The 26,554-nt window shown below is 42.1% G+C and overlaps 1 protein-coding gene across 7 annotated transcripts; it reads right to left on the bottom strand.

The window, feature by feature from the left end:
- On the bottom strand, positions 1–23,985 carry FMO4 (flavin containing dimethylaniline monoxygenase 4). Of its 7 annotated transcripts, none has more exons than XM_026509381.4 (10): positions 23,673–23,985; positions 22,059–22,193; positions 20,753–20,890; positions 18,839–19,027; positions 18,028–18,190; positions 9,736–9,878; positions 8,321–8,520; positions 6,440–6,792; positions 4,689–4,758; positions 1–2,399 (listed from the first exon to the last, which is right to left on the bottom strand). In XM_026509381.4, exons 3-10 carry the CDS (start codon positions 20,882–20,884, stop codon positions 1,979–1,981), a joined length of 1,671 nt encoding a protein of 556 aa, XP_026365166.3. In that variant the 5' UTR covers positions 20,885–20,890; positions 22,059–22,193; positions 23,673–23,985; the 3' UTR covers positions 1–1,978. The 7 variants fall into 7 exon arrangements, with proteins under 7 accessions (XP_026365166.3, XP_057170786.1, XP_048080908.2 ...); XM_057314803.1 differs by having other exon boundaries at positions 18,839–19,047; positions 23,673–23,972; XM_048224951.2 differs by having other exon boundaries at positions 18,839–19,047; positions 20,785–20,890; positions 23,673–23,972.
- Between the last annotated feature and the right edge of the window lie 2,569 nt (positions 23,986–26,554).

Genomic DNA, 26,554 nt, shown 5'->3' with positions numbered 1-26,554 from the left:
TTAAATCAGCAATCGTTTATTTAGCAGTACTTTGCATCAGGCAGTGTTTTAGCTGAACAAGATATGGCTCCTCTCGGTAATTCACCATTTGTTAGGAGGCAGATTCAAAAAGAATATTACAGTTGATCCTTAAACAACGCACCCCGTATAGTCAAAAATCTGAATAACTTCTGACTCCCCTCAAACGTAACAGTATTGTTATACTGATAACCTGTTGACCGGGAGCCTTACTGATAACATAGTCAATTAACACATATTTTGTGTGTTATTTGTACGATAGACTGTATTCTTACAATAAAGTCAGCTAGAGAAAAGAAAATGTTATTAGGGAAATCGTTTGGAAGAGAAAATACATTTATGGGACTCTACTGTAGTTATTGAGAAAAAAATCCACACGTAAGTAGACCCATTGCGTTCAAACCGTGACGTTCGAGGGTCAACTGTGTGCTACAGTGAGAAAAGGGCAACGACAAAGCAGTGCACGAGGCTCAGTCATTACAAAGTGGGGGTCAGCTCTGCTTTGAGGATTCAGGGAACACTTCACAGAGGGAGATAATTGAGCTCTCTCTTGAAAGACAGTTGGAGCTGGGCTTGCCCCAAAGTGAAGGAAACATGGCGCAGTTCAGAGGTTGGTAGTGTTGGCTGGTAGGTTTGAAGTGGGGTTGGGGGAAGCTGCAGGACGGGATTCTGGTAATCGGGCAAATGGGCTCAGACAACGAAGGATCTCCTTTTCCAGGCTAAGGAATTTGGACCATTATCTCTGATCAAAGGAGACATTTTCAAAGATTTTAAACTGGAAAGCAACATGTCTGCCCTGGATCCTTTTTGCCTGCCTTTCCATATATGCTCTCCATCGTCTTTGCTCTGTCTGTACTTTCGGAGGCTGACCTCCATGGATGACATCAGTCCGTGTGTTCGCTTCCTAGGATTGCCATAACGAAGTGTCACAAACCAAGTGGGTTATTTGTTCACAGTTTTGGAGGCTGGAAGTCTGGAATCCAGGTGTCAGCAGGGTTGGTTCCCTCCGGAGTTGCTGAGGGAGAATATGTCCATGCCTCTCTCCTAGCGGCCAGTGTTTGCTGGGCGATCCTCGTAGGTGCCTCACTCCAACCTCTGCCTGTCTTCACAGGGCATTTTCTACCGCGTCTCTATGTATCTTCTCCTTTTATAAGGACACCAGTTATATGGGATCTAGCTCCCCCTGCTCCAGTATGAGCTCATCTTAAGTTGATTACCTTTGCAAAGATCCTATTTCCAAATAAGGTATAGGTACCTGGGGTTAGAACTTGAATATATCTCTTTCAGAGACATGATTCAATCTATCAGTCGGCAACCTTGCCCTTTGAGTTTATGGTTGGGTTAGGCCACTGGGGAGCATGGGCAGGGGATGAGAGGGAGGGAAGAAAATAAAGTTAGAGAATTTATTCCCAAGCTCTGTACCTTTGGGGTCACCACAGACTGCCTTCATCTGTCAGGTGAAGGTCATAACTCTTGAGAGGAGGCCCTCTCCACAAAGAAGCCTCTCTTTCTCATTCATAATTGTTTTCTCCTCTTGCCTCATTAGGCTGAGGATGGTAAAAATACCTCACTGCTACTAGTCTGGGAGTATTTTATTATCCCTATGATTTCCCTACACTCTGCCCCAAACTTTTGTAATAATCTCCATATTAAAATGTCCACAAATTACCTACTTTGAGTGTCATCTTATTCCTACCAAGATCTTGATGGAAACAGTGACAATATTTTCATTTTAGAATAGTTGCTTAGGTAGCAGAGTAGAATATGGATTGGAAAAGGAGTCAAGAAAGGAGGCACTGAGACCAGAGAGGAAGACAATAGAGTAATTCAGATAAGAGATCACTGGACCTGAGCTTGGATGAGAGCAGTTAAGACGGAGAGGAGAGGAGGGATGCACAAAATATTTGGAGATAGAATTAATGTGGTTAGGGACAACTCTTGTAATTAATCAGATTCGTCCTCACCAAATACTTATTAGATAAGGGGAAATTCTATTCTGCAGATTATCTCGCACTGATTTAAAAAAAAGTGAAGATTTACAGATCAGTAGAAGAGAGGCAAGGAGGATAGGTGCCCCCCAAACTTTTAAATAATGTGACATGGAGGCAGGCTTGGTGGAATTAGGAACGGTTCGAGTTTTTAAGGGTTTCAGTGTCCTGTCCCACTGGGTCAGGATGGCGTTCCTGGCTCCATCCCATTTTCCAGGGCCCACGAGGCGATACTGGTAAGGAGTACATGGTCCAAAGAAAACTTCCCAAGCTAGTCTGGGATCCTTGAGGAACAGAGAGGGGACACTGGGCTTTGCGCCTATGCAAGCAGCAATGTCATCCAGGTACAGAATGAACTCAAGTTTGTCTTCACTGGTGTCTTTCATCACACCCCTGAGAGGAAGAAGGATGGATTGTTTTTCATTTTCAAGTTATAAGTCATCCCTCCTCCCACCATTTTGTTTCTTTTCATCTGGGTCAAACCATGTTTGGGAATGTTTTTCTACATTGCAAAGAAAGAAATGAGAGGAGTTTATCTACAAAGGGTATTCGTGAGGGTAATTAATTTTGTTAAAGGGAATGGTAAAAGGAGGCAATTGGAAGAGGAGCTCTAGATAATGGTTTAGGTTATTGATTTTGATATGAGGGTAAAAATCTGGTGAGTCCAAATACAACAGTTGAATGAATGAACATGATCAGAAAGCATCACATATATGGCCACCTAAATTATTTTTATTGATGGTAATTGTGAGTTGAGAGGGCCATTCGTGGTGTACCAGCACTGAACATGACACAGATATGAGTATAGTGTATATGAAAGCTTTATTCCTACATATTTCTGCTGTTAGAAAACTTTTGTAATGTCCCTATGTCATTCATTCACTCATTTATTCATTCATTCTTTCAATAAATAAATATGAAGTGTCCATCACGTGACAGGCATCATCCTAGGTGCTAGGGGTCTAGCAGTGAATAAAACAAAGGCCTGTTGTCAAGAAACTTCCATTCTAGTGAGGAAATTAACAGGCTATTAAAAAACCCCAGTCAGGGGCTCCTGGTGACTCACTCGGTTAAGTGTCTGCCTTTGACTCAGGTTATCATCCCAGGGTCTTGGGATCGAGTCCCGAGTAGGGCTCCCTGCTCAGCAGGGAGTCTGCTTCTCCCTCTCCCTCTGCTCCTCACCGTGCTTGTTCTCTCTCTCACTTGCTCACTCACTCTCCCTCAAATAAATAAATAAAATCTTAAAAAATATTAACTCCCCCAGGCAAATAGATATGTAATAAACCAGGTGGTAATAGGTATTATTAAAAAATATTAAGGCAGGTAGGGGGAAGATGCAATGAAGGGACTGGCTGGGCGGCCATATTTATATAGTGTTGTCAGAGAAGGTTTCTTTCTCATGAGGTGATATTTGACAGACTGAGCCTGTAGATATCTGGTGGGGAGAACATTCCAGGCAGAAGGAATAGTAAGTGCAGAGGTTCTGAGGGGCTGTGGTTGGCATGTTTGTGGACCGGGGAGGAGGCTGGAGTGACTGGAGCAGTGTGGGTGAAGTGGGAGGACAGGAGGCAGTGAGGGCACAGAGCTAGCTGATTGCTCTGGAGGGATGCAGAGCTGCAGGGAAGTTTCTGGGAGTGAAATGGGAAGCAATCAGAGGGTTTTGAACAGAAGAGCAATGTGCTGTTGCTCAGTCCTGCTGCGGTGTCAAGATCTGACTGGAAGCAGGGAGACCAGAGCAGGGGGTGCCAGCAAGTGTCCTGGTGAGAGATGACAGTGGCCTGGTCTGGGGTGGCTGGGGGAGTAGCTGGAAGGGTCTGGATTCTGGATTTGTTTGAAGATGGGCGCTGACAGTATTTGCTGACATGGGGTCTGAGAGAAAAAGAGGAGAAAAGGATCATTCTAGGGTTTTTGATGGACCAATTGGAATGAATAGCCAGTGACGAGGAAGGGGAGAAGTCGCACAGCAGCCCATGTGCAAGATGGGTGTGCTGGTGATGGAGGTCGAGAGTTCGTTTTTAGACATATTCAATTTGAGATACCCAAGTGGTACCTAAGTGGAGATACCTGGAGGGACTTGGATTAGGAGTTGCAATTCTGGGGAGAGATATGGGAACCATGACTCCATGATGGCATTTAATGCCACAGGCCTGAATGAGGCCACCTAGGAGTGAGTGTTTAACAGACGTGTGAAGAGGTCTGAGTGATTAACGTCCGGGTTCACCAATTTTTAGGAGCGAGGAAGAGGTGCACCAGCCAATGCAGGGAAAGAGCAGCCTGAGCCGTAGGAGGAGAACACAGACATAGTGGAGTTCCGGGGGGCCAAGGGAACCCACGACTGCCATCTGCTGGCAGGCTTTGTGTTCTGCTGGGGTGTTGGGGTTGGTGCCCCCACTGACACATCTAAGGCCACAAATCTATCTAGCTGGTGGAAGAGTTAAGATTAAAAACATATTCTTCTGACTTCAGTGCAGTTATAGCCAACCTGCCACAGCGCTTCCCTAGGAATGGCTCTTATTGAGAATGTGTGCGTGTGTGTGTGTGTGTGTGAGTGAGAGTGTGTGGGCGCGCACGTGTGTGGGCGTGCGCATGTGTGTCTGTGGGCGTGTGCGTGCGTGCGTGTGTCTGTAAGGAAACTTATTGGTAGGTTTTCCCAGAACAAGCTGTAGGTCATGCACGTCATACCTTTTGATAAGTTGCTCCTTTTTAGTAGCCTCGGCCATCAGTTTTTGGGATGGAGGTATCTGACAGAGTCCTGTGAGAAGAATTGGAAACACATTAACATCGCATGTGCCTTTTCCTTTGCGCTCTCCTCCGCCTCATTTCTGGCCCCGCATCGCATATATTCATATATAATATTATTTGTATTATATGGTTTGTATACCCGTTTGTATGTGTGTGTGAAAGACATTCGTCAGTTAAATGGAAATACTAACAATGACCTCATTTTTCTAACCCTGTTTCGACATGTCTTCGCTTTCGTCACACCAGGAGCCTCAAGCATGAAGTGCCTGGGGGTCTCGGCCTCACAGAGGCTCTGACTGCTTGAGTGGTGCTGAGGGTGGCCTCAGTCTCAGCCTCTCACCTACACAGTCTCAGAGCGTGGGCTCCGCTCTTCTGGCTAGGAGCCACGTGCTGACCCCAGGGGGTGCGGTTACTATGTACCTGAGCTAGGGCTGACTTAGTTCTGTAGGGTACTTGTCACCAGCGTCACTTCATCCTGTAAAAAGCGGGCTAGACGGTACTTGGTAGTTCCCGGATTGCCCCCGGAGGCTCTCTGGAGAAGCATGTAATGACTCCTGGGCTGTGATCTAATCGGGTTTCATGTTGTCAGCTCTATCATTCTGATAAGCATTTCTGAGCTCATTATAAAACACTTAAAAAAACCCACCGGGTACTTAAGAGTCTTTTGTGGTTTTAATATAATCAGATAATGCTGTGAAAGCACTTTAATAGGCTTTAAAGAAGTAAACATTTGTGATCACTTAATGGAAGTGTGTGGAATTCGATGTCTATTACATTTGTACAGTGTGATAGCAGTCACCACTCCTATCCGCATTATATCTTATTTATAAATTATTGGTGATTGTTTTTATCCATTAAGGACACACTTCCGCTAAAGGACAGCTGGTTGGCTCAACTGTGATTGCTGTTTATATTTAAAAAATCATGCCAGTGCAATTCTTTAAAATGCTTACTAATCTAGAACTTGCCCTACTTTAACGAGATATGATAATAACAGCAAGAGAAGAATGACAGCTGTCAATTAATAGCCTTCACGGTGTGCCAAGCACCGTGCTGTGTGGCAGACATTCATCTTACAAAATCCTTGTGAAAGAGGTTTTATTTCCCCCTTTCTACAGATGAAGGGGTGAGATTCAGAGAGGTCCTCACAAAGCTAATGAGTTTTAGAGTTGGGACGGGACCCCGACTCCATCACTTGGGCTCTCATAGTGAAAACGGACAGTTTGGTGTCCAGTGCCTAAAAAACTTTTTATAGGCATTTCTCAAAGGTTACCATCTCCCCAGAACTCAACTTTGTCCACAGTGGGCATTAATCCAATAACTTTCTTTGGAAGCGGTACAAAATTCTACTTCTAGAAATAAATGATAAGATTTAGAAGTAAACTAAACTAGACTAGAGTAGAACAGCAGAGGATCCTGAAGCTTCAATAATTTCAGTTAATCTGAGAAATGTGATTATACCTTGTCCAAATTTATTCCATTCACAGAATCAAAATCTTTTCCCCACTCTGTCACGTTAGTGATGTAAGCACACCCATGATAATATTACCCATATATGAAGTTAAGTATCCATTACACTCTTTTGATATTTTATGTTACTTTAGCTCATATCTGTTCCATTTGGGCTAAATCGCAAGGCACTCATTTGAAGACTCAGTTGATCAGGTAGGGCTTTAAACAGAGTCAAGTACCTTTGAATACTCTTGTGGCCCAGCGTGCTTGGAGCTCCGTGGCCGCTAGGATGGACCCTTTAAGGCCGATGAAGCCAATGACAGCTAGTGTTGCTCTCTCTAGGTTTGAAGGAAAGACCCGCTTGTACAGGAATATCTTCTTTGTACAAAGGCTTTTAAAAGGTTCTTCGAAAAAGGGAAAAGAAAATGTGTATCCTGTAGCGAAGATCACAATATCGATGTTTTCTCCCACTGTTCCATCTTCAAAGAGAGCAGAGGTTTCTGTAAACTCCTTCACGCTGGTTTTCATGGTGATTGTCCCACAGAGGATACAGGTTGGCAGTTCGTCATTCACAACGAATTTTGATTTTTTCCTTTGACACAGAAGAGAAAATTATTCATCGTAGTTATATCTGTGAGACACGTGAGTGAACTCTTTATTTGGTCAATTCAAGGAAACTATCTGCCAAGGCAAGGGAGTGAATTGACCAATGTTTAGTTCAAAATTGCCCATCCAACTTACTGTTGCAATAACACGTTTTGTTCTCCTACTTCCAGTAGAAGGCATGTGGACATTTAAACCTATTCTTTCCTGCTTGGGGTTTAAAGTTCTCTCTCTTGAAATCAATTTCTGGAGCAATGCTTTTCTTGAAGTGTCAGAATCAAGTGGCAACAATCCATTTAATAATCAGTTTTGGGTCTCACCTCACCCAGGCCTCAAAGGATTGACATTAGGCAAAGAAGTTACCAAGAAACTTTTTGGATAAAAATAAAAAAAATCTGAATCGATTTATGCTGATAAATATTTTCATTATGAACATCATTCTATCTAATCACAGCAGACCTAATGTCTTTGTAAAATTGACATATCAGGGCACCTGGGTGGCTCAGTTGGTTAAGCGACCCACTCTTGATTCTGGCTCAGGTCATGATCTCAGGGTCATGTGATCAACCCCACACGGAGCTCTGTGCTGGGGGTTGAGCCTGCTGGAGATTCTCTCCCTCTCCCTCGGCGCCCCCCTCCCCCGCTCATGCATGTGCACGCACACTCTTTCTCACTCTCTCTCTAAAAAAAAAAATTTACATATCAACTCATGCACTGCCATTAATTTTCTTTATAAGTTGAGAGCTGTCTTACCAAAGAAAAATATTTGGGTCAAGCTAAAAATAAAAGTCACATTTAATGACCTTACATTCATTTCAAAGGTTTTCTTTTTTTTTTTTAATTTTTATTTATTTTTTAAAAAGATTTTATTTATTTATTTGACAGAGAGAGAGACAGCCAGAGAGAGAGGGAACACAAGCAGGGGGAGTGGGAGAGGAAGAAGCAGGCTCCCAGTGGAAGAGCCTGATGTGGGGCTCGATCCCATAACGCCAGGATCACGCCCCGAGCCGAAGGCAGACCCTTAACGACTGAGCCACCCAGGCACCCCCAAAGGTTTTCTTTCTCTTGCCATGTTCAACTTTATACAGATGTATATTAAAATATGTAATTCTAGGAATTCCTGTTGGAAATGCATCTGCAAATCATTCAGCCAGAGACGACATTTATTAAAAATTAACTGGCCATCTGTACTCATGATGCTGCAAATACTCCATTTGTAGATGGCAGCCATTCCAAGATTCCTCAGAACCAATTTTAATTTCCTGATTTTCAAGCTTGAAATGAAAAGTTTTTATCCTTCATTTTCTTCTAGCTTAATGAATTACTACTTTTGTTACCAAAGAGAGAATATTCCCATTTCAAGAACTGCTGTGGTACCTGATGGAGATTGTCTTAATTAAAGAGTGAAGCTCAGAACAGAATAAACAAAGGCAGCATAATAATTATGGAAGATTTTGAGTTCTGAATAAAGTAGAATGAAAAAATAATTTTCCCATTAAATAAAAAAATTTAAGTACCCCTTTGTAATACTTAATCCATAATTCTCATGGTTAAATCTTTTATTCAATTGCCTCTCTTGAATCCGGTTTAGCACACACGAGGGCAGAACTTGCGCAATAAAATTAATGCATCTTCTTGTAATCACCATATTAAACGGGTAGCCCCCATCTGAAGAGCGGCAGAGAACCCAGGCACCAGTTCTGGTACTGAGAAGTACCTAAAAAGTAAGGGAGGATAAATGTATGTACATCATTTTGTAGTATTTTTCCTTGGTATGTTTCAAATGTTCTTATAACATCTGTCCTTTTTTTTTAAGTTTCGTATTTTAATTCCAGTTAGTTAACATACAGTGTTATGTTAGTGTCAGGTGTACAATATGGTGATTCAACACTTCCATGCAACACCTGGTGCTCATCACAACAGGTGCACTCCTTGATCCCTATCAGCTATTTCACCCATCCCCCACCAAACTCCCCTCCCCTCTGGGAACCATCAATTTGTTCTTTATAGTTAAGAGTCTGTTTCTTGATTTGTCTCTCTTTCTCTCTCTTATTTTTCCCCCTTTGCTTGTTTGTTTTGTTTCTTAAATTCCACATATGAGTGAAATCATATGGTATTTGTCTTTTCCTGACTGACTCATTTTGCTTAGCATAATACTCTCTAGCTCCATCCATGTTGTTGCAAATAGCAAGATTTCATTCATGACATCTGTTCTTAACTGGTAAATTTGTACGTAGATCCATAAATGACTGTTTCTGTTGCTGCCATTGTATTTGTAAACCACTTCTGTGTGATCTATATATCTGTTAAGTGTTTTTATCACATTCACTATAAAAATTATAGGACTAGTAGATAGGCACATTCATCTGGCAGTTTTTTAAATCTAAATAATATAGAACGTAATGTGATGTTTTGAGAAAGCAATTTTAACTGAGTTAAATAAAAATCTATTCTTTCCAAATCGAATCATTGTCCTATAACTTATGTTAAAGTGGAACAGATTTCTAATTTGTGAATCTATGCTTGGACTTTCTAAAATCATTATGTATACTTCATGGACAAAGTAAAGGTTGCTTTTATTTTAAAACAGATATGTTCAGAAAACAACTTCCCTTTTCTATCTTTACATGGGGGTTTCACCAGAGCTGCAAAGGGATAGTGTAGAAGAAAGATAACTGGCCGGGTGGAATCATGTGTCCATTTGGTCTTGTTTCTGGAACAGTACCTCTGAAAAATGCCTAGTGGTCTGACATCCATACAATTGCCTAGACCCATCCTGGAGATGGTTCAATCCTATCACGTGTGGGCTGTTTTCACTCATGCTGTGTCCACATGATTTAGCAACTGGCCGCTGTGTTTTATAATCGTGTATACCTCTCTCCAGCCACCAGAAATGATGAGGGGGTGAGGGTGTGGGTTCACCCAGCTGTACCTGAGCTGCCGTTCGACTCAGCTCCACTGCCACGTCCCCTGCCGTGTTCCCAAGACCGATCACTAACACGCGTTTGCCTTGAAAGCCTTCTGGGCCCCTATACTCCTGACTGTGCAGGATCTGGCCTTTAAACTTATGAATACCTGAGGGGAAGGAGGGATCAGAAAATCAGAAGTATCTAAAGTTATAATTCCCCAGGACGCAGGCATTGGGTCTGTAGGAAAAGGAAAGTTCCAGAAATGCGTCAGCCTTTGGCTCCTGCTGCTAAATGCAGGAAGTAGAAATGCATACCATCTCCCTCTCCACTGGATTCTGTGAGCCCAGATAGGTTTAGTACAGCCTGCAGGAGACTGACAAGTCCAGGAGAATTTGTATTCCTATGAGTGCTCCCCTCGAAAGCAATTCCTTGGGGGAATCAAGCTCACTGCAGACAATAAGCAACATCTCATGCATGACCCTGAACATCACAAGCAAGAAGTAGACTATTTTACCTAACAGATATAGCCTATAAGAATATGCTTTGTGTATATAACATATTTACAAATTGAATTTTAGTTCAACTACAATTTTCCATAAAGAAATTTTGTGGCAAGTCCTCTTGTACATAAAGCAATTATTTTTGTGGCTTAGGCTTGCTTATTTTACTTTATTCTTTATTATATGTTAATGCTTTATTATACTGTATGCTTATTTATACTCTATTCTTAAATTATTTATATTTATATTTGTGTTACTGACTGATCTTTCAAGTTCCTAACACTCTGTTAATAGAAGTATCAGTATAGGGGCGCCTGGGTGGCACAGCGGTTAAGCGTCTGCCTTTGGCTCAGGGCGTGATCCCGGAGTTCTGGGATCGAGCCCCACATTGGGCTCTTCTGCTATGAGCCTGCTTCTTCCTCTCCCACTCCCCCTGCTTGTGTTCCCTCTCTCGCTGGCTGTCTCTATCTCTGTCGAATAAATAAATAAAATCTTAAAAAAAAAAAAAAAAGAAGTATCAGTATAATGGTACTACTTATGTATATAAGAAGGGCTCTCAAACATTTCTACTCTTGATTTATTTTTGGTGACTATCTCCTTGGCATCTATAAAACACATAAACCATGGATTCATATAAATGAAGATGGGTAATAACAGAGGAAGTCGAGGTGTTTCCAGTGGTGGCTGCAGCCATGCAAATTATGAGGCGGCAGAGGGAACAAGGGTGGTAGGGACAGTGACCGCCAGACCCACAGGTGGGTGAGATGAAGCTCTGACGATGAATCTGAAAGGGAAGCTCAGCAGTTCAGGGCGTTTTTCAGCCTTTCACCCCAGTACTTCAAGTATTCTGAGATTTTAAAATAAAAAGATGAAACTAGGGGCGCCTGGGTGGTGCAGGTGGTTAAGCGTCCAACTCTTGGTTTCGGTGCAGGTCGTGGTCTCAGGGTCGTGAGATTGAGGCCCGCATCGGGCTTTATTCGGTGGGGAGTCTAAGACTCTCTCTCCCCAGCCCTCTGCCCCTACCCACACTCTCCCTCTAAAATAAATAGAAATAGGGTCACCTGGGTGGCTCAGTAGGTGAAGCGTCTGCCTTCGGCTCAGGTCATGATCCCAGGGTCCTGGGATCGAGCCCCGCATGGGGCTCCCTGCTCAGTGGGGAGTCTGCTTCTCCCTCTACCTGCTGCTCCCCCTGCTTGTGCTCTCTCTCTCTCTGACAAATACATAAAATCTTAAGAAAAAAATTAAAATGGAAATAAATCTAAACAATAAAAAGATGAAACGGTCTCCCAGGATATATCATTCCCCTACCATACAGTGATTGATTCATTTACGTAACATTTATTACATAGGTAATATGTGTAACACAATATTTTAATTGGATTCTTTGCCTCCTAAGGCTCCCAGAGCTGGAAACTGAATACAATGCTGGCCATGTTCCAAGGGACGTGTTAAACACCCTGTGCAGAATTTGCAAAGAATACGTATGCAGACCCGTTTTGGGATCACTTGCCCCTCACTCACTTTTGGGGGATTGGCGTTGGAAGTGGCCAGGAGTTAGAAACTGGAGAACTTCAGGAAAGGACTTAAAGTGCTGTGACGTTTTCTGTCCCCTGGACACGGAGGCAGGTTTGAGGGGCTGCAAGGGGACCACTGTGAGACCTTGCTCCTTGGAGTCTATGAAGCAGGGGGCCTGGTGTTTGACCCCAGCTTGACAGGCTGTGGCTGCAACTGCCTGGAAGGGGTGCTGGCTGCCCTGGTAGCAAGTTTTTCGTCCCCAGTTCAACATTAGTCTTAAAACTATTTATGAAAGATCCATGGTGATTAGTGAAAAGCAGAAAAGGCTTTTTTTTTTTTTGAGTAAAACATTGTTCAACGTTAGTCTTAAAACTACTTGTGAAAGAGACATGGTAATTAGTGAAAAGCAGAAAAGGCATTTTTTTTCTTTTTGGAGAATCTTTTAAATACTTTACTTTTAAAAATTTTTATTTATTTGTCAGAGAGAGAGCACAAGTCGGGGGGAGAGGCAGAGGGAGAAGTAGGCTCCCCGCTGAGCAAGGAGCCTGATGTGGAACTCGATCCCGGGACCCCAAGATCATGACCTGAGTTGAAGGCAGATGCTTAACCGACAGAGCCACCCAGTCGTCCCACCAGCAAAGTTATCTTAAAAACAGTAAACCTTAGCCAGATGTCAGAGGGGCTTTGGCAGCATTTGAAATCATTACCCAAACAGCTGTTGCTCTCCTGCACTCTGGTCAAAGTAAAGATTGACAGAAACTATTGTATTTATTCCCCAACTGTTCAGATTTTGGCCAGGGCTTTGTCTTCCAATGCCTTGCCATTTCCTCGAGGAAATTATATGGCTACCTGACGTTATTTTTTTGGATTGCTGTCATGTTTGAAATATTTACTTTACCACTGAAGGTGTTCAGGACATGCCACCCATAATGTGCCGCTTTGATATACTGATTATTTTCTCAGGTGAAGGCTCTTGAAAAACAGCAAAGGCAGGGCGAGGCCTTCTCTGAGCTCCCCTCATCCGCCTAAGGGCAGATCCTCCAAAAGGAACTCTTGGTCATAAATCTCCTTCCTGGCAGTTTCATCAACCAGGGAAGATTGGCTCTTCTATCACAGGAGAGGACAGTAGAAGTCTATACCCAGACGAACTTTGCCACGGATGATCATATCTCCCTCTACTCTTCTAAGAGCCCATTCATCTTTCTAGAAATGTCTGCTCTCCTGGATTGCCTACACCCTCTCCCCTTTCCCTATTAAGATGGTATATAAACTCTCAAATCTCACAGTTTTTGGTATTATTTTCATATGATGCTCCCGCATTAGTATTAAAAATGAATAAATCTGCATACCTTTCTCCCTGTTAATCTGCCTATCAAACTGAGGAGGGTGGAGGGAAAGTCTTTTCTCCCTTACAGAACAGAGCTGTGCATCTCAGCATACATATATGAAGAGTGGGGGTCTTTTTTTTTTTTTTTTTGACAATTTACCCATAGTTTTTTTTTTTTTTTTTTTTTTAAGATTTTATTTATTTGAGAGAGAGTGAGAGAGTGAGACACAGCATAAGAGTGGGGTGAGGGGCATAGGAAGAAACAGACTCCCCACCGAGCAGGGAGTCCAATGTGGGACTCGATCCTGGGTCTCCGGGATCATGACCTGAGCCGAAGGCAGACGCTTAACTGACTGAGCCACCCAGATGCCCCAGGTATAGTTTTTTTTTTCCCCCCAGAAAAAAAGGCAACGGCAGCTAGGACACATGTATGTACATCCTTCTTTTTCTAAACCACAACAACAAACTTTAACATTGTTAATAACTTCTAAACTCCGGCAGATGGAACTTTAATTTAATGCTTCATCTGAATGGAGTGGGGTTGTTTTAGAAAGAAAGAGATGATAATCTTTTCCCTCAGAATAAATTGAGGGCAGGGAATCCTTAATAGTTCCAAGGGACATTTTGTATTGCAGTTCTAATAATGTTTATAGAGTGCATGGATTTTTCTCACAATAACCCTTTGAAGTCTATACTATTTTTACTCATATTTTAATATGTGGAAACTGAGATTTGTAGGGATTATGTGATTTTTGTGACTTGTCAATGAATAGAGAGCTGGGAACTTATTTATTTTATTTATTTATTTTTAAGTAGGTCCCACACGCAATGTGGGGCTTGAACTCATGACCCTGAGATCAAGAGTTGACACTCCACTGACTGAGCCAGCCAGGCACCCTGAGAGCTGGGAATTTAAACGCAAGTACTCTGATGCAATATCTGGGACTTTAACGTCCATGGTATGCTCCATTACCCTCCCGTCTCTCTTCCGGTATCATTCTGTCGTCATTCATGCACGGTAAATTGCATTGTTGTTACTCAAAGAAATGAATTCACGCTACAGTGTAGCAGGAAGTTACCTTTTACAAAAAAATCTTAATGGATTGTGCTCAGCCAGGTGCCTCCGCAGTTATTCTCTCAAGTCAGATTTGTAGCAATCCTCCTGGAGGTGGGAGTTATTATTCATCCTTGTCTTACAGGTGAATCCATTAGTGCTTAGAAAGGGTAAGTGATTTGTTTAGTGCCAGAGATTTGTGTAAGTGCTAGAGACAGGATTTAAATTCTGGTTTTATGACTCCCATTTGTGCTACCTTTCAAGTTATTTTTCTCCCTCAAATGACTTAAGTGATTGAGTTTGCCCTGGAAATAGCAAGTAATGATATTTAATTTGGTACCAGTAATTTTTTTTCCATTTCTTTTTCCTCAAAAGGGCGGGCAGAATTCTTTCATACCAACCCCCATAGCTAAGTTCCACTGAGCACTTTGTTCTAGGTCCCATGCTGGGCACTCCATGGCTAGCAGCTGATTTCATCCGAAAGTAACCCTACGAAGAAGGTGCTATGAGTACTTCGATTTACAGGTGGAGAAAGAGGGGCTTAGGACACGTGATTTGCCCAGGTGCCAATAAAAGTCAGAGGCACAATTCGAAACGGTAACCCTAGGCTGCCTCTACTCAGATTATGGAAATGACTCTTAGGCTTTCCTAAGAGAATCACATTGGTGGGGGAGTCTGTTAAACATTAGGATTCCAGGGTCCCACTTTTGGAGGTTCTTACTCTGTAAATGCCACATTAACTTGCTTTTAAAATAAGCCCTTCAGGTCTCGGCGGTGGTTGGGAGACACTGTGCTGTGGTCATAGCCTTCATCCATCATTACACTAGTTCCTTTCTTTCAGGCTGTTTTCATAAAAGACTGTTGGGTAACTGATTTCATTCAATAAGCATATATTAAACACATACTATTGTCACGTTACATTACTTCAAGGTTCAGCTTTCGTTTTTACTGTATGTTGCTTTTTCTATCTCACATCCGTGTGTGGGGATGGGGGCAGGGAGTGGAGAACTGGGGACTACTGAGCACTTCTGGAGCGCCATCCCCTCACTTTGGGGAAGTCTAATGCCATATAATAAATGCATCATTTGACGCCAAGGAAATGCAACATTCAGGGGAGAGTTTTCACACAACTGAGGAATTTAGCACAGAAACATCAAGATCTTATTTATTTTTTTTACAGAAGTCTTTCTGAAGGGTATTATATATTTTATGTCCTAAAAGTAGAACGTACTGGTAATTCCAGGTCATCCTTATAACCTTCAGTTATTGCACTGTTGTCTTATACAGTGACACTCTCAGGGTCTGTCGAGGGGCATGGGACTTAGTTTGCCTTGTCACTAAATATCTCTGGAACACTTTGCTGCTGTGGTTTGTTCATCGTACACTTTCCGCCCTACTGTTATGTGTCAGGAAATGCACAGCAACTATCTTAGGGGAAGGAAGACCAAGCACTTGAATTCCATTTACAATGCTCACAAAGCTTAAAGACATTTATTAATGATTGATCAAACATAACTAGGCATTCCCATCACTCATCTATAACTAACGACCAGAACTGATATGCGGTTGGAGAGTCACTCTTACACAACTTCTGTGTGTGGGAGAGGAATGCAGAACTGGTGTCTGTGTTACCCGCCTGGGATACAGGAGGAGCTCGCAGTCTGAGGTGGAATGGCTGCCGAGGCGGGAGTTATAACAGAGGGATGAGTATTTCTTAGTCTGGGGGAATCACGTGTGTCTTAGGAAGCGGCTTGTCCTGAACAATTCTCAGGAGGTTCCGACTAGTTCCCAGGAGGTCATGAGTCACAGCGGTAGTAGCTAACGTTGATGGAGTGCTCGCTATGTGCTCTGTTCTCTGCTGAGTATTTTACAGGGATGATCTCACTGAATTGTCATGACTGCTCTATGAAGCGGAGTCGTTGGGTGAAGTTTACCCAAGATTATGCAACTAGTGCGGGGACATGGTCCAGGCTGCTGACTTTAGGACTTTGTTCATAACTAGTATGCTAATGGTCACTTATCACCAAGGGCCATTAGCCCGAGGGAACTGTAGCAGATCAGGATTCCTTGGAAACCTTCCACTGTGTCCACTCACTAAGATTCCTCATTCAGGGAACACAGAGGAAATTGGGATATCTGTCCTGGTGTCCTCCGGTCACAAATCCTTCTAGAGTCTGGTCATAAACTTAGACCTCCTCAGGAGGAGTCTCGAAATCTATTACGTGTGGATTTCTTCCTTTTCCATAATCTGGGTTTTGGGGCAAAAGAGAAGGGCACACCAATATTTCTAATGCGATCATTTCTTCCCCGGAGGTCATTAAGGTATATAGAAACGTTTGCTCTCAAAATGATTCCAAAGTACCTTGCGATTCTATTTTATATTTACCCAGCCTCTTCCCTTGGAACCAACTCCTCTGGATTACACACTAACCTGCCACACGGACTCTCACCTCTCAGTTGCTGGCTGATCTTTCGCAATAGCATTTTTTAGTCAGAGTCTAACTGGAATTAAGGGCAAGCCAAGCAAAACCTGACAAGACACTACATTCCAAAAAGGCCAATTGTTTGGCACTTGTAACACATTTCCCCGTAGAAACTTCGTTGTAAGTGGCGGTTCTGTATTTCTTTAGTACTGTGCCATTGTGTATGGGACACCAGGCTCGCTGCAAGTCTGAAGCCCAACCACCATTTACACCATTGCTTCTTTGCAAAATTATGCACTGAAATCTCGCTTGATCCCTAACACATGTTTAAAGCAGGATATTTTGTTAATTTGAGATTAAGTTTAGAAGATTTACATTTTTTTTTTAATTGGCCCAGGTATGCAAGGTTTATTCTTCACACTCTTCCTTAAATGTTCTTTCAATTCCTTGATGAAGTTTCAAAACTTCACTTACTCAATTGCCTTTAAAGCCACTTGGAAGTGACAGAAGAAGAGTAGCTATACTACATTTTAATAATCCTCATTTGATCTCAAAAGATGGAGATCTGCCAATCATGAGTATAGCTGCCCCTTGAACACAATGGGTTTGAACTATGTGGGTCCATTTATACATGGATTTTTCTCAATAAATATCATGCAGTACTGTAAATGTATTTTCTCTTCCTATGGTCTTCTTAATAACACTTTCTTTTCTCTAGCTTACTTGATTGTAAGAATATGGTATATACAGATACACACACACACACATATATACATATAACATACAAAACGTGTTAATTGACTGTTTATATTATTAATAAGGCTTCCAGTCAATAGTCAGGGCCATACTTAGTAGTTAAGTTTTTTTGGGGAAGTCAAAAGTTATACGGGGATTTTTGACTATGTAGGGGTCAGCATCCCTAACCCCTGAGATGTTCAAAGGCCAACTGCACATTTCAAAAAATGTGCTATTGGAGTCAAAAGCATTTCCAAAAGGAATTTCTAAAACTCCTTTGTGGTGATAACCTTGGTATAAGAGATGTATGGATTATTATTGTGGTGACTGTTTTGAAGGATGAAAATATTTCTTTGGATGTATAATTGCTGCTCTGTTTCTTAAAAACAAATCTGTCAAATTTCTTTATACTCTCACTTCCTTTAAGTTATTGAATTACAGATCACTCCTGATTCAAATGACCTGTAATTCAATGACAAAATTCAAAAGCTTGTATTTTTTTTTTTTATGAAACATAAGCCTTATGTGATCATTGAACTTGAATCAGACAGGCATGATAAAGCTTCAATAACAGCAATGTTTATATTAATAAGTAAATAAGAAGATACCTACCTTGTGCTTTATACCTTTCCCGGTTATTTTGTACATATTTCTGTGGGCGAACACAGAGTTGTCTGTAATCATTAGGAATTATTTCCAATTACAAATAAATGACTTTCCTCTAGGAGAACCAGACATGGTCTCAGGTAGAAATGACTCACCAGGAAAGGACTCCAAAGGTAAACGGGGATTCAGGTAATGTCCGGTGCAGACCATGACAGCATCAAAGACTGCTCGTTCCTGCTTCCCCTCTGTCTCTGTGACAACATCCCACTGACCAGTCTCGGAGAAATCTGGACGTTTCGTTATACTGCACACTGTGGTCTGAAAGTGGCAGGCAAACACTCACTTTCTATCAATCACCTTGGGACCTCATGTAATGGCTGGTATGGTAACCACGTCTGTTATTTCACGTGGGCCAAGCCCGTCTCAGGGCAAGAGGTCTGTCAATATTGGTTTATTTCCCCGATAAAAAAAATTACGTAGCTTGTACAAAGTCTCCAGAGCAGTCCTACAGAGTAGGACCCCAAACATTTGCATGCCTTCATTGGAAGGAAGAAACATTTAGTTCTTATTCCCAGTGAGAAGGAGATGAGTGACAATACCAAGTGCATTGGGAAAATGTAGGAAAAGCTTTGGCTCATTATAATTTCTGTGGTTCAGAGTCCTAGTCATTTCTTCCCAGCAGCTTTCATGAATAAAATTCATTTTTCCTTTCCTCTCAAAAAAAAAAAAAATTCTAAATTTCATCCCGAATAAGAATTTGGATTTAGAAGAGGAATCAGGGAAGTCAGTATCTTAATGACTTATTTGAGTAAAACATGAGAAATAGGAGAAATGAGGAGTCTTTATCATCTGCCTTTTTCATACAGAGATAAAATCAGGAATAAATTTACTTAGGATCCCCTTTCCATTAGATTGCTGAATGGGCAGCTCCCACGCATTAACCTCCCATAACCCAAGTTGCCTTACCCTAAACCGAATGTATTTCAGAAGGTCAAAGTGCTCAGCAAATTCTTGGAGATAGTTCCAGAATTTTTCTTGATTCATGAAATTGGGATAATCTTCCTGGAAGGGGAAGTCGCTATAACATGACATTTCTTTGCAGGTATTTGTCACTAATGATCTGTAGATCCTGTTCATCCCATCTTCAGAACTTTCCTGTGGTGAAACGTAGTTACCTTGGTGGGGTGGGGGAGTCAGGAAGAAAAGAGATTCCACTTGTAATTCCAAAGAGTTTCAGGAAAACTTAGCATTGGATCCCCATGCTGTAGCTGTCAGAAGCCATTGGTGGGATTGGAATGACTAAACACAGTATCTTTCTCACACTACACGGAAGTTAACAAGACTAACATTGCCATTCAGTGATTCCATGAACATGGGGCTAATGGTCTGACTTGCTTCTTTTTTCCTTCTTTTTTTGCCATCCTCAATCCCTCCTTCTTCTTCTGCCTTTGCTCACAGAACTCCTCACTGATTTTTGTATTTATTGTCTAAGTATATTTTCTTTTTCTTTCTCTTGTTTTTAGATTCATTAATTTTAGAGAGAAAGAGCACATGTGCAAGTGGGGGGAGGGGCAGAGGGAGAGAGAGAATCTCAAGTAGACACTGTAGGGTGGGTGGAACCCAATATGGGGTTCAATCCCAGGACCCTTGGGATCATGACCTGAGCTGAAATTGAGACTCAAATGCTTAACTGACTGAGCCACCCCAGTGCTCCTATTTTCTTTCTTTCTTTCTTTCTTTTTTTAAACTCAGTATTATTTTCTAAAATTCATCTGTATTACTTTAGAGTGAGGGAAGAAAACCAAATCAACTGTGGGGTCCAGTAGCAGAAGGTACACAAACCAGACACTGTGTTTTCTTTCCACATCGACATTTGACTCGATCAGGGTCACAGTACAACAGAAGAAACTTTTCCCCCAGCACACTATAATCCTAGGGTTGTGACCATACCTGCTTACACGCATTTGCTTATTCTGTTTTCTTCGCCATCTATCAAAGACTGGCATATGCCACCTTCTCCATGAAGGCTTCCCTCATTCACACCAGTTTGAAGTACTCTCCTCCACCATGAGCTCCCGCTGAACGTTGCTTTTCTCTTACCCCCGAAGCATCCAGTACTTAGACCTCCTATCTTCTGACACTTTATACCCCACCAATGGGACAGATCCCTAGGTCCCTGCTGAAGCCGCTGCTACTCCCAGTTACCAGGACCAAACCTGGCCAGACGCCACTGGTATCTAGCCACTTCCAGCCCCTACTTCTGTTGCTCAAGTCACCTAACAGCTGGCCTAGCCCTAGGTATAACCCCCAGGATGCACACTCCACTCCTTAGAAGGATTGATCAGTGCCTCGGCTCTTTTTATTGTGATAATGTGAAAGCTACCCAACCACCCACCCCAACCTTTCAGGGTCTGGATTCTTGCATCACTCCTGCCAATTCGCTTCCCAAAGACCTGAATAATCCTGTGGGCTGGAACTCCCTTCCCTGATGCCAACTTCCATCCTTCCAAAAGCGTCATCTGCTTCCTATTCACCAATGCTATTCAGCCTAACCTATGCGACACTGTTACTTTGTCTCAGAAAGTCCATGGTCTAGAAATCACTGTAACTTCTAATACAATGTTTGTGTATCAGACTGAACTCTTCCTTCTTCCCTCTTCCAACTGCCCCTGCCCCTGCCCTGCGGAGTCTCCAGGTTCATCACCTGTCAGACTGCATCCTGCACGCTGTCAGCACTATGCCTCACACAAGCCTGTGATGTCGCAGTGAGCTGCTTTTATACGTGATCACCAAGGTAGGCTGAAGCCACCATGCCTGAGCAGGGACAAAGCAGACTGTCAGATTACGACTGATGGACGTGGGAGGGTACAAGTTACGCACAGTAAACTTCCATAGTCCCCCGAAGTTGTTACTTCTCTCAAAGCAGATGGGCTCCAGACCCTCATCCAAGCAGCACTTGATGGAGGACAGGCCACTCACACCAGCTCCAATCACTGCAACTCGCCTGGCCATGGTACTCTGTTGGGGGAAGGCTGGGCTGAGCTGCTTTATATGACAAGACCAGAAGGAACCTCCTGTCCTAGAACTATAAACTCTTATAGTGGTGCACACACCCTCTTTGAGCTAAGGCAGATTCACATTTTGGTTAAAAATGAAATCAGACTCTGGAAATCAGAGTGTTTGGTTTAAATCTTAGTGTCACTTACTAATAGTGGGACCTCAGGCTAGCTGGTTCTCTTCTCTGGGCCTCGATTTTCTATTTAGTACAATGGGAATGGAAATAATAATAATAATATCTTAAATGTTTGTTATGAAATTAAATGATTGATATGTTGGAAGGATTGTAGAAGTGCGTCTTCTGCATAGACAGGGCTCACTTAAATTTAGTTCTTATTATTAACTAGTACAGTAGGACCTTGATCCCCTTGAGACTTTATTTATGTTTAATTTTTAAACATATTTTATTATTATTATTATTGTTATTATTTTTATTTTTAAGTAGGCTCCATGCCCAGCGTGGGGCTTGAACTCATGACTGAGCCAGCCAGGTGTCCCTTGGGACTCTAGATGCCCTCAGTATTAAAAGAGCCCTTTGCTATCACCTACTCCCTCTGGGCCCTAGGAACTACAGCGAGCAAAAATGTTAGTTTTTATTCAAAGCATCTAGTGTCCTGAAGAATAGCTGGTTATGGGTCATCTCCTGCCATACAATAAAGATATTCCATGAATTAAGGGTGGGTCTTAATCTCGCACAGAAGCAAGACAGACTGACTATAATACAGAACAAAGTCCCCAAGGAAAGTTATATGGGACATTCTAGATGAAGTCTAATGGAAATGGGGATGCCCACGTTTGTCAGCAGATACTGGAGGAAGTAAGTGTCACAGGGATTTATAACCAGTTTTTCTTGGTATCATATTTGAACTTCTGTAAACATCAACATAGCTTTTGTACTGACGGATGGGCTAACCTCTCAGTTAATTCCAGCAAATGGCTATGCTGAAGAATTGTCTGAGTTTTAAATGAAGTGATATTACTTATACAAAAGTGCCTAGAACCAAGTATTTATCAGTGTTCATTCCCTACCTCCCTGTCTTCCTCTTTTCCTCTCCTTCCCTTAGGAAACATAGCTCACAAAAAAAAAAAAAATGAACAAGCAAGTTTGGAAATAAGCAGGCATACATACCTGTGGTTTCCTTTGGGTTAAGGAGTCAGACTTCTAGACAGCTTTTAATCAGAAATAAATGGCCTCCACCAATAAGAACACTGGATTTTCAGGCCACTAGGTAGAAGCCTGAAGTTGGTAGATCTCAGCTGTGTTCTGTCGTTGCAATAATAACACAAAAGAAATGGTCGCTTAACTGAACTGGTAAAGTGCAAAATGGGCTACAGTGAATAGACCGGCAGCAAATTAATTCATTCAACAGATGCACCCTGGGTACCTCTAAGTGCAGTTACTGAGCCACGTGTGGGGGACCCACAGATGAAGACCCAGCGACTAAATAATAGCGATAAAAATAAAGACCGTCCACAAGGAGACGCGGCCATATGGAGAGATGCGGACGCACATGGTGTCACGTGGTACGCTCCTGTAATAGCAGCGTGCTCTGCGTACGGACGTTTACGGCACTGTCGGGCTGTTCAGCTCTGCCTGGAGGCCTAGTTAGAGACGCAGAGTGGGCTGCGTTTTTCTGGGGTGAAAACACCTCGTCCTTTACAGACCAACTTAAGAGACTGTACAGGCAGCAAAAACAAACTGGGAATTTATGCCTCTTAAAATTACAGAACACTTGCAGATTATGAATTTCTGAGCGAGGGCACCCATTTAAAAAACAGGCTTCGAATCACTGAGGGAAGTTGGTGAGTGAATTGGAAATGGGCAGATGTGGGTTCTAGTTCTCCCTCTGCCTCTAACCAGCTGTATACATTTAAACAAAATTCTTTATTTCCCTGTGCGATTGTTCCCACATATGTAAAACAGAGGTTTCTAGTAGTTTGCCCCTTTCCCCTTCCAGCCCAAGAGAATTGTTTTTATGTCTGAATGCCAAGTATTTGGTACCAAAATCGGTGTGAATTAAAAGGTAGGAGAGATACTGCAGGCGGGAAGGGCGGGGGGACAGAAGGTGTGTGTCAGCTCTTTGTAAACTAGAAAAGGTTCTATGAATGGAGGGTCCTCTGTAGCTCAAAGGTTGCTTATAATGAGTTACTTGGTAGAGAAGAGCCCTAAACTATTGAACTGGACTTTTGAAGAACGTGAAAACCCCATCTCATACCTGGCAGGCCAGAAAATGCAGTAATCGTTTTTGAGACATGGAGAGACTTGGGTGATTTGCAAATCATGCGATGGATTATGACTTGACTTTGGAATCTCATCTGTTTCTATTTCTTATCATCACCCACAATGCCCTTACTTTGTTACCGTATTTCCTAATACCAAACTGTGGAGGATTCTTATGTTTCCCAAATGCCTGGCATCCATCAGATGAGATCAGAGGTGAGAAGAGAATTATAGAAAGTCCCATGATTCTATTATTCCCGCCGACACCTTTCTTTCAGATGGTTTCTCCCTACAACCTAACTTTGTTTCCTTACACCACTCCTTTGCTTTCTTTCTCCTTAATTCTGTTACTTTAATCCTAATGAAGAGGTTCCTGAAGAAGAGAATCACATTCATTCCTAAGGAATGCACTCACCAAGGAGAATATTCATCCTCTGCAAAAGCAGTTTCTGGAAACATCTCCCCATAAAAATAAAAAAAAGAGAGGGACAACAGCAAAGAAGAATAATCCGGGACACTTACCTTGTTGGCACAGAGCAGATACTCTGACAAATTATTTCTCAAAGCAAAGAGACAAAGAAAATGTTTGCCTTAAAATTTTTTTTGAAAGTCAAACTCTTTGTTTTAAAAGGAAAACAAAGAAAGCTGACTTTGATCAGTTGGTCTCAGAGTGAAACAAAACCATTCGCCATTTCAGTCTTCCTGGTGACAGCAGAAAGCGTCCCACTCACTGAGGATAACAAGTTGTAGGACAAGAGCTGGATACTTCCGTGATGTCAGGGGGGGCTAAATGACGAGTTAGAACACTGGCTTTGGATTCGAGGAACATAAACTACTTCTGCCCCTTTTCCCCACCCTCCCAAACGTCACAGTTCCGGCAAAACGCGAAACTTCAAGGAAAGCACGTTAAGCGGCCGCTCTTCTCACGGTAGCCTTTAGAGGGCGCCAAAGTCACCGCCCGCCTCACGGCCCTTCCTGAAACAGGCGTTCTGCTTGCCAAACCCCTTTGGATCGTTAGTCCCTTGAGCCATCATAGGAGCGGTCCAAAGGAGAAAGTAATTTAAGTGACTGTCACCTCATCAAGCTCTTTCATGTCTAGAGCTCTCTAACTCCAGAAATATGATTATAAAATCCAGAACTTATAAGGGATTTAAGCAGTGCCATCCTTTTAGAAAAGGTCAGCAGAGGGAGCTGGTAAAATGAGTTTGGAAAGCATAAAATTAGTTTTAAATATTAGCCTAGGGCACCATAAAAAAGAATGACTACAGAAGCAACTACAGCAACTATACTAAATAGACACCATCTTTTTTTCTTTTTTCATTTTTTTCTTTCTCCATCGAAAGCTTGGAAGCTAGCCATCTTAAGTTCATTGAATGTCTTCTGGACCAGGAGCACAAAGGCAAATGCCCACAGGGGTCAGGAAGGCAACTCAAAGGAGAAGAAGGCCAGGTTAAGACTGACTGGAAAGCACATCTCCAGTCTGTTAGCTCCAGGTAAATGGTGCTTTTTAAGAGCATGAGCCCCAAATTGCAATTTTAAACTCTTTTCAATAGAAAGTGAAAATCCAGATTTTTATATGAAATCCTCTGTTGGTAACAAATTAATTTTTTCTTTTGAAAAATATTAAGCTCACAGAAAAGCTGAAACAACAGTTTTGTTAATGAACACCAATGTATCCCTCACCCATATTTTCAGCCATCAACCTCTTGGTACATTTTCTTCCTCTCCTTATACACACACACACGCATGCACGCACATACACACATAGTCTTTATTTTTTAAAAAAGATTTTATTTATTTGATGGGGGGGAGAGAAAGGGAGAGAGAGAGAGAGGCAGAAAGCAAGCACAAGCAGGGGGAGCAGCAGACAGGGGAGAAGCAGGCTCCCCGCTGAGCAGGGAGCCTGATGCAGGGCTCCATCCCAGGACCCTGGGCTCATGACCTGAGCTGAAGGCAGATGCTTCACCGACTGAGCCACCCAGGTGCCCTGAGTGTAGTCTTTAAACACCAGGATGCCATCAGGGTATTCCAGCATATATCTCACAAGAATAGGGGCATTCTTCCACACAATCATTACCGTTACCACATCTAAGAAAATTGATATAAATTCAACAATATCATCCAACAGACCTAGTTTACTTTCAAATGTCTCCAGTTGTCTCTAAAGCATTCTTATCTAGTGACATACCAGAGCTGGCCGGTACAATGAGAATGGGTACATCTCTTCCATCTCCAAGTTCAGTGATATCACAGTAGCTTGACATTGGTCAGGGTGGGAATATTTATACTATGGAAATTGGCAATTATGATAAGTCTGGGATCCTCCCTACCCCATGGCTAGTTTATTGGCATACCACTCTTTTTTTGTTTAACAGCTTTATTGAGGTATAACTGATACACAGAAAAACCCTGCATATATTTAATGAATGTAATTTGCTGAGTTTGGATGCATTCCAGACACTTGTGAAACCATCACCACAATCAAGATAATAAACATACCCATCACCTTCAATAAGTTTCCTTGTGCCCTTTTGTTTGTTTTTGGTAAGAATACTTGACATGAGATCTATCCCTTTAACAAATTTTTATGTACACAATATGTATTTTAATTACATGCACTGTGTTGGACAGCAGAGTGCCAGAACTTATTCATCTTGTATAACTGAAATCTTATTTATTTATTTATTTATTTATTTATTTATTTATTTATTTAAAAAGATGATTTATTTATTTATTGAGGAGAGAAGGAGAGAGAGAGAAAGCACAAGGGGGGAAGTGAGCGGCAGAGGGAGGGAGAGAAGCAGATTCCCTGCTAAGCAGGGAGCCCGATCCCAGGCTCGATCCCAGGACCCTGGGATCATGACCTGAGCCAAAGGCAGACACTTAACCAACTGTGCCACCCAGGCGCCCCTAACTGAAACTTTATATATGTTGAACAACTCCCCATTTTCTCCTGCCTCCTACCACCTTTCTACTCTCTGCTTCTTTGAGTTGAACTGTTTTAGAGAAGTATGGTACAAATTTGTCTTTTTTTTTTTTTTTTAAGTAGTTTCCATGCCCAGCCTGGAGCCCAAAGTGGGGCTTAAACTCATGACCCTGAGATCAATACCTGAGCTGAGATCAAGAGTTGGATGCTTAACCCACTGAGCCACCGAGGCCCCCCCAGATTTGTCTTTTTGTGACTGGCTTATTTCACTTAGCATAATGTCTCCAAGTTCATCGTCAATGTTGTCACATATGGCAGGATTTTCTTTTCTCTTTTTGTTCTCTCTCTCTCTCTCTTTTTCATGCTGAATAATATTCCATTGCATGTGTATAGCATATTTTCTTCATCTGTTTATCTGTCAAGATCTGGATTTCAATTCTTTTGGATAAATAGCCAGAAGTTAGATTGCTAGATCATA

This window comes from Ursus arctos, unplaced genomic scaffold, assembly GCF_023065955.2.
Source record: "Ursus arctos isolate Adak ecotype North America unplaced genomic scaffold, UrsArc2.0 scaffold_2, whole genome shotgun sequence".
Lineage (NCBI taxonomy): Eukaryota > Metazoa > Chordata > Mammalia > Carnivora > Ursidae > Ursus > Ursus arctos.
Note: the sequence above shows the minus strand (reverse complement) of the source record. Positions and strands in the feature narration are given on the sequence as shown.